At 29.8% G+C, this 11544-nt stretch overlaps 6 protein-coding genes across 6 annotated transcripts, besides 1 other annotated feature; 2 read left to right on the forward strand and 4 right to left on the reverse strand.

Annotated features, from left to right (window-relative positions):
- Positions 1–565: 565 nt before the first annotated feature.
- Positions 566–1353, reverse strand: TVAGG3_0703160 (uncharacterized protein; the record flags this gene model as incomplete). Its single annotated transcript, XM_001324783.2, has 1 exon — positions 812–1087. One exon carries the CDS (start codon positions 1085–1087, stop codon positions 812–814), a length of 276 nt encoding a protein of 91 aa, XP_001324818.1.
- A 409-nt stretch (positions 1354–1762) lies between these two features.
- On the forward strand, positions 1763–2169 carry TVAGG3_0703170 (small nuclear ribonucleoprotein G family; the record flags this gene model as incomplete). Its single annotated transcript, XM_001324782.1, has 1 exon — positions 1763–1993. The coding sequence occupies one exon, from the start codon at positions 1763–1765 to the stop codon at positions 1991–1993; it is 231 nt and encodes a 76-aa protein (XP_001324817.1).
- Positions 2170–2303: 134 nt separating this feature from the next.
- TVAGG3_0703180 (homeobox protein transcription factors family) lies at positions 2304–2836 on the reverse strand (the record flags this gene model as incomplete). The annotated part of the gene is made up of 1 exon (XM_001324781.1): positions 2304–2816. One exon carries the CDS (start codon positions 2814–2816, stop codon positions 2304–2306), a length of 513 nt encoding a protein of 170 aa, XP_001324816.1.
- A 503-nt stretch (positions 2837–3339) lies between these two features.
- Positions 3340–4241: a mobile genetic element.
- Positions 4242–4537: 296 nt separating this feature from the next.
- TVAGG3_0703200 (uncharacterized protein) lies at positions 4538–4747 on the forward strand (the record flags this gene model as incomplete). The annotated part of the gene is made up of 1 exon (XM_051243460.1): positions 4538–4747. One exon carries the CDS (start codon positions 4538–4540, stop codon positions 4745–4747), a length of 210 nt encoding a protein of 69 aa, XP_051090047.1.
- A 240-nt stretch (positions 4748–4987) lies between these two features.
- Positions 4988–5959, reverse strand: TVAGG3_0703210 (uncharacterized protein; the record flags this gene model as incomplete). The annotated part of the gene is made up of 1 exon (XM_001324780.1): positions 5033–5920. One exon carries the CDS (start codon positions 5918–5920, stop codon positions 5033–5035), a length of 888 nt encoding a protein of 295 aa, XP_001324815.1.
- A 521-nt stretch (positions 5960–6480) lies between these two features.
- TVAGG3_0703220 (uncharacterized protein) lies at positions 6481–11076 on the reverse strand (the record flags this gene model as incomplete). The annotated part of the gene is made up of 1 exon (XM_001324779.1): positions 6503–10825. The coding sequence occupies one exon, from the start codon at positions 10823–10825 to the stop codon at positions 6503–6505; it is 4323 nt and encodes a 1440-aa protein (XP_001324814.1).
- Between the last annotated feature and the right edge of the window lie 468 nt (positions 11077–11544).

The raw sequence follows: 11544 nt of genomic DNA on the forward strand, positions 1-11544 counted from the left end.
AAACCACTCCGAGTGAATCAATTTAATAACGGAAACAACGAAAAAGAGTAAAAAGTTTTGCTAATGCCACAAGAATTGGTTGATTGTGAGCGGAAATAGTACAGAACAAAAGTATTATCCACGAAAGAATATTCTCTCATTTAAAGTTTCATTTTGGTTCACAATACTTCGTTTCATATTTCGAAACCAAACTTGGAGTTTTTGCGTAAATTCACTACCAATTAAGTTTTTATGAAACAGACAATGTTACTAAAATACATGGTCAGATATGGACGGCTTTGAGGAAGCATTTAATTTTATTTTGGAAATATTCAAATGCAAAAAGCTTAATTTACTCCTACATATCCTAGATCGTCATGTCATCAATTTTGTTTTTATCAAAACTGTTTTTAAATATTTATATATAGATCCAGTTAATGAAAATATCCAAAAGCTTTAAAAGCTTCTCCAGAGAGATTTTCGTTCACCTTTTAATTTACCTATATTTTTTTCATTTCGATAAATAAAATAAATAATAAGGAAGGTATCAACTTTGCAGATCCTAGATCTGCAAAGTTGTTACCTAAGGCGATATAAACTAATCCATGAATGAATAATGCGATTTGAGATTGCCAAATATCATATAATTGAGAAATATGAGATAATTAGCAAGCTTAATAGATATCAAACTGTACTCAAATATATCTTATCAGAGCAGTACCTTTCAAAACCTAAGAATTAAAAAGTTTTTATCATGTTCTTTTTTAATAATAGAAAGATTGATCGTATTTTAAAATACTGTAGATCAAACCAATTATTTATTTACCAAACTTTATTTAACGTACTTATCAAGAGCTTCCTTCATATGCTTGATACGGAAATTCTTAGCTTCGAGTGTTTCATTAAGTTCTGCAACTTGTTTATGAAGTGTAGCATTTTCTGTAATAAGGGCTTTAGCAGCAATAAGATCATCACCAGAAAGTTTGGCAAGGAATGGGTAATCAGCATCGTTTGTTGTTGCAACTGGTGCAATTCCACCTGTCTTGATAGCTGCTTCTAATGTGGCAACTCTTGCAGTAAGTTCTGCGATACGCTCTTCTGCAGACATTTTGGCCCTAACAGACCTCTTCAAAATTCACCGATAGAGATTTTGAACTCAAAGTTTGACAGACCGTTTATGCATTGAAAATTATCTTCGGTAGTATTACGCGCGTGTTAATTTTTCACAAAATTTTATATATGGCGCATTTTTCTCTGAAATCGAAATGTTTGAGATTTGATTCAAGTATTTTCCATAAAATACGAATGAGTACATGCAATTGATAATAGATTTAATGAGCACACTGGCTGTGAAGCATATGAACTTTTATCAGGAAATCTATTCGGCACTATTATAATTCTAGCAAGTGTAAAAATACTTTCAACATCCTTTAAGCTTGTGTGAATCTGTTCATTAATCTACTGATATGTAATTTTATCATATTCACATTAATTTACTCTATAGCTTTCATAAAAACTTACAATATATGTATATCAAAGAACTCTAATGCAAAATATAGTAGTCTCGTTATTAATAATCATTTTTTGACTTAATTTTTATTTCAAATTATTCCGATTAATAAAATTTTAGCTTTTTCCTTTTTTGAAATCAATAGATATTTTATAAAAAGATTATTTGTAAATTCAGTTTTTTCTGAAGTCAATCATTTAATTCTAATTTTATCAATTATTCATCCATTTTTTAAATTTTTAAATTTTTTAGGTTAAAAAAGTGACATTTCGAATGACTGTTGTTTTCAATCCTGAAATGAAATCTCTCCTGCAAAAGCAGGTAAGGATTACTATCAACCAAAAAAGAGAGGCAATAGGAACTCTTGTTGGCATTGACCAGTTCATGAATCTTTCTTTGAGAAGGGTTCAAATCAAAGCTCCATTTGATCCAAAGCCCGTCGTTGTTGATTCCTGCGTTATTCGAGGAGCCAGCGTCCTTTCTCTCGAAGCAATTAATACTTGATTTTATTTTACTTCTATTTACAACTCAAAAAGCAATTAAATTGAAAACAAAAATCACTTAGGCTTATCATAGAAAAATCGAGTTTGTTCCTTTTTGTCCAAAGCATTTCCAAATAATACATGGGCCATTTAAAAAAAACATAATAGAATTTGCCGAAACCATCAACGATTATCATGTATATAAATAAAAATAGTATTTCTTTTTACAACAGCTTTCCTTTTTTAACCTCATAAGAGAATATTTTTTTTTTTTTCTGTGATTCCTCAAAAAAAGTTTATAGATATAATATAGTACAATTTTTATTCTATCTCTATTGTCCAGTTGTTACAAGTTGATTGATGATCCCTCCGCGAGGAGCTCTTTTTAACAATCTGGCTCTGTAGTTGATAAAAAATGTTTGAATCCTTTTCTTTCCAAGTCCGGTTTTATATTCCAGATCAATAAAATCGGCCAATTTTGGATAAGGGTTTTGTTGATGAGCAAAGAGCCAATTAAATAATATTTGTCTGTTTTGACTAGAGATTCTATCATTAATCGGGGATTTTCGTGGCGGATTTTCATTTTTCATTTCATTTTCTACAATACGAATGATTTGGACTCCATTATATAAGATTTGACATATACTCTGATGTTTGATATCAGCACTATCTATACTCTGATCTATACAGTTATTATCAGTATTTTCAATTTGGAGATTCATATAATTTTCGCCAGAATATTGATTTTCTTCAGAGGTAATAATACTATCTAAAAAGTCTTCATTATTGTTACCCTCAATTTCTTCTTGATAATCCCATGTCATCACATCTTCATCATATATCATTTTGAAAAAAAGGAGGGAAGTTCACCCCTAAAATTGAATAGGTTTACAACTATTGGCTTGCCTTGGTTTGATATTTCCCCAGAAGAACTTTGCAATCATGCGTATGCTTCAAAATGCCATTTTATAAATATGATATTTTGTAAATAAAGGTTGGAAAATTATTTGAGATTGAATTTACAGGAGAAAACCATATTTCTTTTCACCATTTCGATCTCAACTTCAACCATATGATATATTTTGAATGAAATCGATTTTAGCAAAGGCCATGTTGGGCATAATTTTTCTTGAGGCGAAACTTTTTGACGAAATTTTATTAAACAAGCTATGAAAGTTGAATTACTTCATGTATCACTATCTAAATATCAAAATAAATAATGGATGAAATTAAAAAACTAAATAATATATTGAATTTCTATTTTATAATAATAATGGTATTTGAAATCTACACTTCATTATTATCTACTACTGTAAACATATTCTTTCATTGAATTTTCAAAATATAGAAAAACATATATGAGCGAAAGGCAAACCCAAATTTTAGCTAAAAGTGACAGTGAAAAAAAACGTTTAGTATTAAAAAAAAGACCGATGAGAGCTTCGTTCGAAATATAGAGGGAACTGAGAATGTGCAACCATTCTCAGGGAATATTGGATGCTATTCCCGTTCCCTCTGTATGGAAAATTGAGGTTTTCAAAGGGAGTTAAAATAATATCAAATTTATACTAATTTACTTCAAAATACAAAAGTATTTGACAGCTAAAATTAGTTACTTTAGCAAGCCTATCAATACCCTTTTACGATTATTGTTACTTTTTCGAAATAAAAGTAAAACCAAATTTATACTAATTTACTTCAAAATACAAAAGTATTTGACAGCTAAAATTAGTTACTTTAGCAAGCCTATCAATACCCTTTTACGATTATTGTTACTTTTTCGAAATAAAAGTAAAAACAAATTTATACTAATTTACTTCAAAATACAAAAGTATTTGACAGCTAAAATTAGTTACTTTAGCAAGCCTATCAATACCCTTTTACGATTATTGCTACTTTTTCGAAATAAAATAAATTTATTATCAAAAACCTTTTTTTTCTTAGTAAAAATAAACGAAATTTTTTACCTTATGAACTTTTGATGGAAATATGCAAATTTAAAATAATAAAGAAAGCCGCGAGCGAAGCGATCGGCTTAGTTCGAAGATTTTGATTCAAATCTTTGCTGATCTGTAATTCGCGGAAGCCGCGAGCGAATCGAGCGGCTTAGGTCTAAGATTTTGATTCAAATCTTTGCTTATATTCATTAAATTCTTTATGAAACTCGCAACAGTTCCATAAAAAATTTTAAATTCTAAACTGTCGAAATTACCGATCGGTAATCACACCCTTCACGGGTGTGTCACTTTTAGCTAAAATTACCCCTACTCATGAGCGAAAAAGCTTACACACACGGAATAGATATAATCCTTTCAAATTCATTGTATTTAGAATATTTTTTTTGAATGTGAAAATCATTTCAATACTTTGCATTTTGTGAGCTTTGACAACTTGACTTTTTACAATTTTTCATGAAAAGGATTAAGAACATTTATCTAAATGTTAATACAAGTTGTTCCAATTTGTTTTCAAATATTTTTTCAAACAATTGAATGAATTAATTTCATTGTATCTCTAAAAAATGTAAAATTCCATTCAAATCTCCAAACAATTCACATTATAAAATATGAATACTCCCATGCTGAGCATTGTTGACCCATCAATTCTCAAGAGAATGCATGATAGAAGAGTTAATAACAACAATTTACCCAGCCGCCCTTCATCAAATGGTCTTGGAAATCCAACAAAATCTATTCGCCGGAGGTCTTCCGATTTTAAACTCCATAACATTAAAGGCGAGCAGTATAGTGGTGGATCAACAAATGGCCATATCTAATGAAAATTGTTTGATTCGAAATTGCGGTTTTATTTATTCACATTGTTTTATCTTATTCTTGATTATGAATAAATTTTGGAAACTTTTATATACTCAATTTTCAAATGACGTGCAATTTGACTTATTTTGATAATTTTTCACAGTATTTTTATGGTTTTTAACTCTGTGATATAATATCAACAGGGAATATATTAATATATGCAGCCGGCTGAGTTATATATGAAAAAGAGTAATAATTGAAAATTTTAATATTTATTAATAAGAATGATTACATAATGTTTCATTTTACTGCAGGCTTTTCAGGCTAGATGGTGTCTTGAATGTATGATAATAAAGTACTTCATTTATCAAATAGAAAATGAAGACAATGGGGTATGTAAAAATTTGAAGATTGGAAACTCTTGGATGAAGTTTGATGAAGGCGTTTGGCGAAAGGAATACATAAGAAATCGTGGCGAGTGTAAATGAAATACAAAGGTTAGGAATGCAGCTTTCGTCTACAACCTTGATACATGCTTCAATGACCTTTGGCTGGTATTCTTGTTCGTCGAATTTGAAATTATATGAAATTACGGAAATAAGAACAAGAGTGATGCGGGTTATCTTTATTGCCATTGGATCAACATTGGCCAGTACTTGGACAAGGATTAACGCAACTTTGAAAAGAAGTAGGGAAACATCAATTAGCGTTCCGTTATCTGTAACAATTGAGTAAATGAAGCAAAATGCAATAGCACCGAGAGTTAAACCATGACCAAAATTAAACTTTTCGCTATTGAAAACGGCTATAATCAAGAAAAATGATAAAATAAGTACAGGGAATGTTATAATAAATTCGATTGCCATGTATTTAGATCCACGCTCGGCGTTATTCTTTCTGATAAGTCTTGCAACGAAATTGATGAATTGAACGTACAGACAAATTTCGATAAATGACATTGGGAAATCGAGAAAGACTGAGATGTAATATATAGCCGTTTTAATATATTTTATCGATAGCATGCTGATAGTTACGCCAATGATTGGGGCAACTAAAAACAAATATGTTTCGAATTCTTTATTTCGAAGAGAAATAATAAAGAGAAATAAAAAGGCCGAGAACAGGCCGAACATTATTGCGACATATTGCTCGTTATCTAAAAGCACCGTTACAGGATCTGAAGCCTCTCCCATCATAGAAGTTTACAATAATCGTCAATTATTGAATTTTTGGCGCCATAATTTTATAAAAGCGTCATCTTACGGACATAATTGTTTTTCGCACAGCTTTCCTCTTAATGAGTGCTTTCACTAATCAAAAATTATGTAATTCTAGAAATCCTTTCGCCGTTTAGATCTCCAGCTTTACAGAATTGGGTGAAATGTGGATGACTTGCTTATTCTCAAGCTAGAAATAGTATTAAAACAACTTTTATGCATATATATGATTGCAAAATTTAAGTTTGTATTAACATCTCAAATGTCGTATCTAGTAATGTTAATTTTTGATAAGGATCCATCTAAAATAATTGTTTTATTTCTGGAAATATAAAATTCTTACCAAGTAAAAATACATTTCATGTAAATATCTTAGGGACCCATATATATCAAAAAATTGCAATCAGATGTTAACAACCAACGATAAGTCTATTCTCTCATGACATAATATTAATCATTCAATAATTATTGATCCATTTGCCAATGAATATTATTTAATTTGTTTAATAAACATTCCTAAATTAGTATTACATAAACAAACAACTTTATTCTTTAGTTTTAATTTTTTCCTTTTCTAATTTTGGCTGATACAATATTTACAATATGAGTCAAGCCAATTTCAGATGCTCTATGAGCAATCATAGGTAGAAATTCATTCATATCTGGTGAATTTTCGCATAAAGCAAAGGCAGTCATCAAATCATCAAATTCAATTAAGTGTTTGACAGCTTTCTTTGTGTTCTTATCAACTCCGTACCTTTGAACAATCAACTCAGGGATATTTGAGTAATCTTTCGTTAGTTGAATCGCGGATAATAAAGCTCGAATTCCAGTTTCTCCATAAATATCATTGATTCCATCATAAATCTGAGAAAGAGTAACAGATTTATCATTTTTGAGTAAAAATTCGACAACCATAATTGGGAAAATTTTTGGTTGGAATAATGCCAAAATTTTCGCATATAACATGGGGACTCTGAACTTTACACATAAAGCACATGCTTCTATAATAGATTCTGGGTCATAAAGGAGATCTGGACACTTTTTCATTCCATTTTCCAAAACTTTAATGCAAAGTTCCTTTTGAATCTCAGCAATGATTAGTATCTGTTCGTCATTAGCTGATAATGGTGAATGACCATCTTCAGACGAAAATTTAACTTCAATTAAATTATTAAGTGCACTTCCTAAGAAAAACAGTTGCATTGAAGCCTTTTCAGCTCTCTTAAACTCTTCAAGTGCTTCATGGGCAGCTTCAACTCTATTATCAAGTGACAAATAAATTTCAATTAATAATAAGTGCAACTCATGTTGTTTGCAGAATTCCAGAAGGAAATTCCATATATCTCGTGTCAAAACCATGTTACTATCCATCTTCTTCAAGTCATGTAGGAATGGTTTGAACGTATTCGAGATAATCGACGATTGAATGGCACTTTTTATAACCGCACCTTTATCGTCAAGTGAATCACTTAATAATTGAGTCAAAGCATCAGCGTAATCTCCGAAAGCGATGAAGACATCGATAGAAGAAGGTATCTGAAGGACAGCTCTTAGGAATTGGTAGCAGCTTTCTATATAATCAACTCTAACATTCTTTTTCGTTGGAATTTTCACAGGATGTTGAGTTGAAATGTTATGAACATGTGTGTAAATTGAAAGTCCGATAAATGTTTTCTCTTCAATCAAGTTTTCCGGTGGAGTGATATTCACGACTTTGAGGACATCATGATTAATGAAACTACTGTGAATGAAATACCTTATTACAGGAGAACAGAAAGAAATATTATCCATGATATTTGGTGAAATATCTTTAATGAAAATTGAAGATGTGATTGATTCTAAAATATCATATCCAGGATGCGTTTTCAGGTAATTCTGGACATAATTCTTTGCTTCATTAAAGAAGCCGAATTTAAGCAATGTAATAACATTTGCGGTAATGAATTGCGATGAATCATATCCGATTTTATTTTCAATTTTCAAGTATTCGCTGTCTAAATTCAACTTAAACATAATGATCTGTAATTGGTCATTTGATTCTTTGAAAGAATATGGTTTGTTGAAGATAGAATAAGGAGATCTATTAATAATCTCAGCGAATGACTCAAAAATAGGACTGCTCAACTTGAAATCATGAAGGAAATGAAGAATCTTCGTAATGGAAACTTGAACTTCGAATTCTTTTTCAAGAGAATCAATTGTTAAACCAATTAAATATTCTTCAATTACTTCTATACATGCAAAATCAATTACATCTCTTGCAAACTGTAAAATTCGTCTTGAAATAGCTATAAAATCATCAATTGGTCTTTGTTTCTTAATGATATTAATGTAATCAAGATCAGATAACAAAATTCTTGATTTTACAGTGATGTTGAAACAAAATTCTTCATCATTTACACAGAAATCAGCAATTGATCTTTTATCCATGTTTTCGCATGCATTTATGATTCTTTGTGGTAAAGAATGGAAATATTTAATGAACAATCTGTCTTCTCTTGTTATCTTTGCACTCAAATCAGGTAATTCATCAATATAATACTTGATATAAATTGGAAATTCTTCCATGATTTGTCGTTTCAAACAAGTAGTGTTTTTCATTGCTACATCAATTAGTTTCTTCGTTTCATTTCTATGCAAATAAGCAAATAAAGCATCTTTCTTATTCTCTGAAGCTAATGTTTGAACAATTTGCGTTTTATCTGTCATAAAAGACAACTTTTCAATCTCTTTGTTTAACCTTAATTTTATGATTTTTTCATCTAAATTTTCTCCTAAACTTTCAATTATTTCTGCAATGTAAAGTATAACATCTACATCTGCATCATTGATGTATTTCATGATCAATGAATTCAATACAACAGGAGAAATACTATAGATGTAATCATCATATAATGATAAATCTTTTTCTTTTGATAAAAGTAAATTTGTCAAATTTCCAATTTTATCGTTTTTCGCTTCAATTTTTTGTAAAAATTTTGAAGGAATCATTGGAAAATCTTGAGTTGCAAACATTGTTGCTGCAATAGCAGTACAAACTAAAGGATGTTCATCGTAATACTGCATAACAAACTCTTTTGTTAATTCGAAATGAACAATGTTTTCAATGACAAAATCAAACAAATTCAAATGATAAATATTTGCTAAATTATTCGCATCAACGATCATTCCATTCAACATTGCATTTCTTATTGATTGCAATGGACCAAATGTTATTCCTATACATGTACAAGAGAACAAACAACGTGAATATAGATTTAAATAACTCAAATATTCATATAAATTCTTTGTTAATGAAAAAACATCCATAAATGCTTCTCCTTTTCTGTTTTTAAGGAAAATAAATGGATCATCATCTAACTGTGATGCTAAATTCTGTATTGTTTCGTATTTGAACTGGTTATTGAACGCATACAATGCATTTGACTTTTTTGAAATTGATATTCTTTTGTCAATCAAATTTATGTAGTCAGGATATCGTGATCGTGACATTCTCAATGCATCACTACCATTTACACTTGAAAATCCATATTCAAGTTTAATTATATTTGATGAAATTTCTGAATCTTGATTTAAACCATGGACACCAAGTTGGTAGACTCCGAGAGCTGTATCATAAAAATCTTTGTACAATGTTGACGTTTTTATGATTAAATTGGCGGTTTTCCAGTCATGATTTGAAACACTTTTGATTAAAGCGTTTTTGCCGGCCAAGAAATATGCGGAAATGTTTGCACTCGTAAGGCCAGTTATTCCTGTGTTCAATGAGAGAATTGCTTGTCTAACTAATGGTAAATCTGTAAATGGTTCGATAATATGACATAAATATTGAGCAATTCCTGCATTGCATATGTATTGGCCATCCTTCTGAAGGAATATCAATGAAAACAGGTCATTTGCTACTTGAGAACGTATTGAAGGCTCAATTAATAATAAATACTTGGAAATTTGTTTGAAAGAAGTTTCAATTTGTGGAGTAATCTGAGTTGTGTTAAATATTGATAGAAATTCGCGTAAACAAAGATAAGAATAAACAAATGAAAAATCATTTTTGAAATCTTGAGGGGAAATTGTTAAAAATTCTGAATTATCAAATGCGAGAAGCTTTTCTTGAGTAAGGAAGTTCCTACAGTAGTAAGGAAATGAATGAGTAACAAAATTATTTGGAATAATATTTAAATTTGAAAATTCAGAACAAATTGAAGCTAAATTAAGTTCATTTATGATCATTTTAAAAATGTCAGTTCCGAATATGATTTCATTTTGCCCTGTAAATAAACTTGAATAATTTGCCAAATTTTCTGAAATAACACTATAATTTGCCAGAAGAACTGGAACATACAATGTAGGGATTAAGTCAAATAATTGTCTGAATGAGTTTAAATCTTGAGAAACAAGATTTTCTCTTGCAATTTGGAAAATGACGTCAATAGGTGGGAAACTTGATATAATTGAAGTATTAGTTAACGAACATGTTGCTGCAAATGGCATTTTAGGTAATTTATTCGGATATAAGTAAATTTGAATAAAATTATTTTGCAAAGCTTGAGTAATTTCGACATTTTGTGGTAAGAAAACAACAGAATCAGGATCAGTAATGGAAAACGAAACAGTTCTAAGAGTATTTGTGTTTAAATCTTCGAATAATAAATTTGATTTTTCTCCTTTGAGTTTAAAAACTGTCTCAAAACCTATAGTATATAATGTATCCTTGATGTAATCATATAAAATGTGATAAAATGTTTGATATTCGTTTCTGACGTAAGAGAAATTTTCAATAATACTTGATGAGTTTGATAAAATTTGATTTTTGGTACTATATTTATTGTTTGCAATCTGAACGAATTCTTCTAATGCTTTGATTTTAAATGAATACATTTCGTTAAAGTAAATATTATCAGAAAACGGCGGATGAAACGGTGAAAACATCTCTGAAATACAATGAAGAGTCCAGGTTGTCCTACCAAAAGTAAACAATTTTGAAATGGTGTTTTCTAATTGTTGAAAAAATGGATTTGTGACTTCTTTGTCAGCATTTGATAGATGCAAATATGCTCCTTCTGCATATCCAGAAAATATAGATTGTATAGCAACAGTAAAAGCTTCTTCTTGGAGTGGGTTCATCGAACCCTTCACAAAATTGAATTGAGAAGAAAAAATTTGTTTCTTAAATTTGATTTATTTTAAATGATCTCAGCCATTACACATTTTTTATTAAAAAAATGAAAATTGAGAGGAGGTGTGGGGTTTCAAAACTTTATGCGAATAAAAAAGCATGTAGCTTAAAATAGACATACCTATACGAACTCCACTCTAAATTAAAGATTTATTGGCAATATGATCTCGTATTCAATATTGAATTTAATAAAGTGATAGTAATTCAAAACAATACTGTCTTAATATTCTACACTCTCTCTGCTTATCTCAAAAATTATGCTCATTTTCGATTTTAACGAATACTTTTACGAAAACAGACCATATCTACGAAACATTCTGCATTTTATGGAATATTAATAGATTGAATTAAGATTGAAACTTCTTGTCAACTCAAATACATCGTGCTCAATGATAGTTTATAGCAAATTTGGTATGACCAA

This window comes from Trichomonas vaginalis, chromosome III (genome assembly GCF_026262505.1).
Source record: "Trichomonas vaginalis G3 chromosome III, whole genome shotgun sequence".
In the NCBI taxonomy this organism is placed as follows: domain Eukaryota; phylum Parabasalia; order Trichomonadida; family Trichomonadidae; genus Trichomonas; species Trichomonas vaginalis.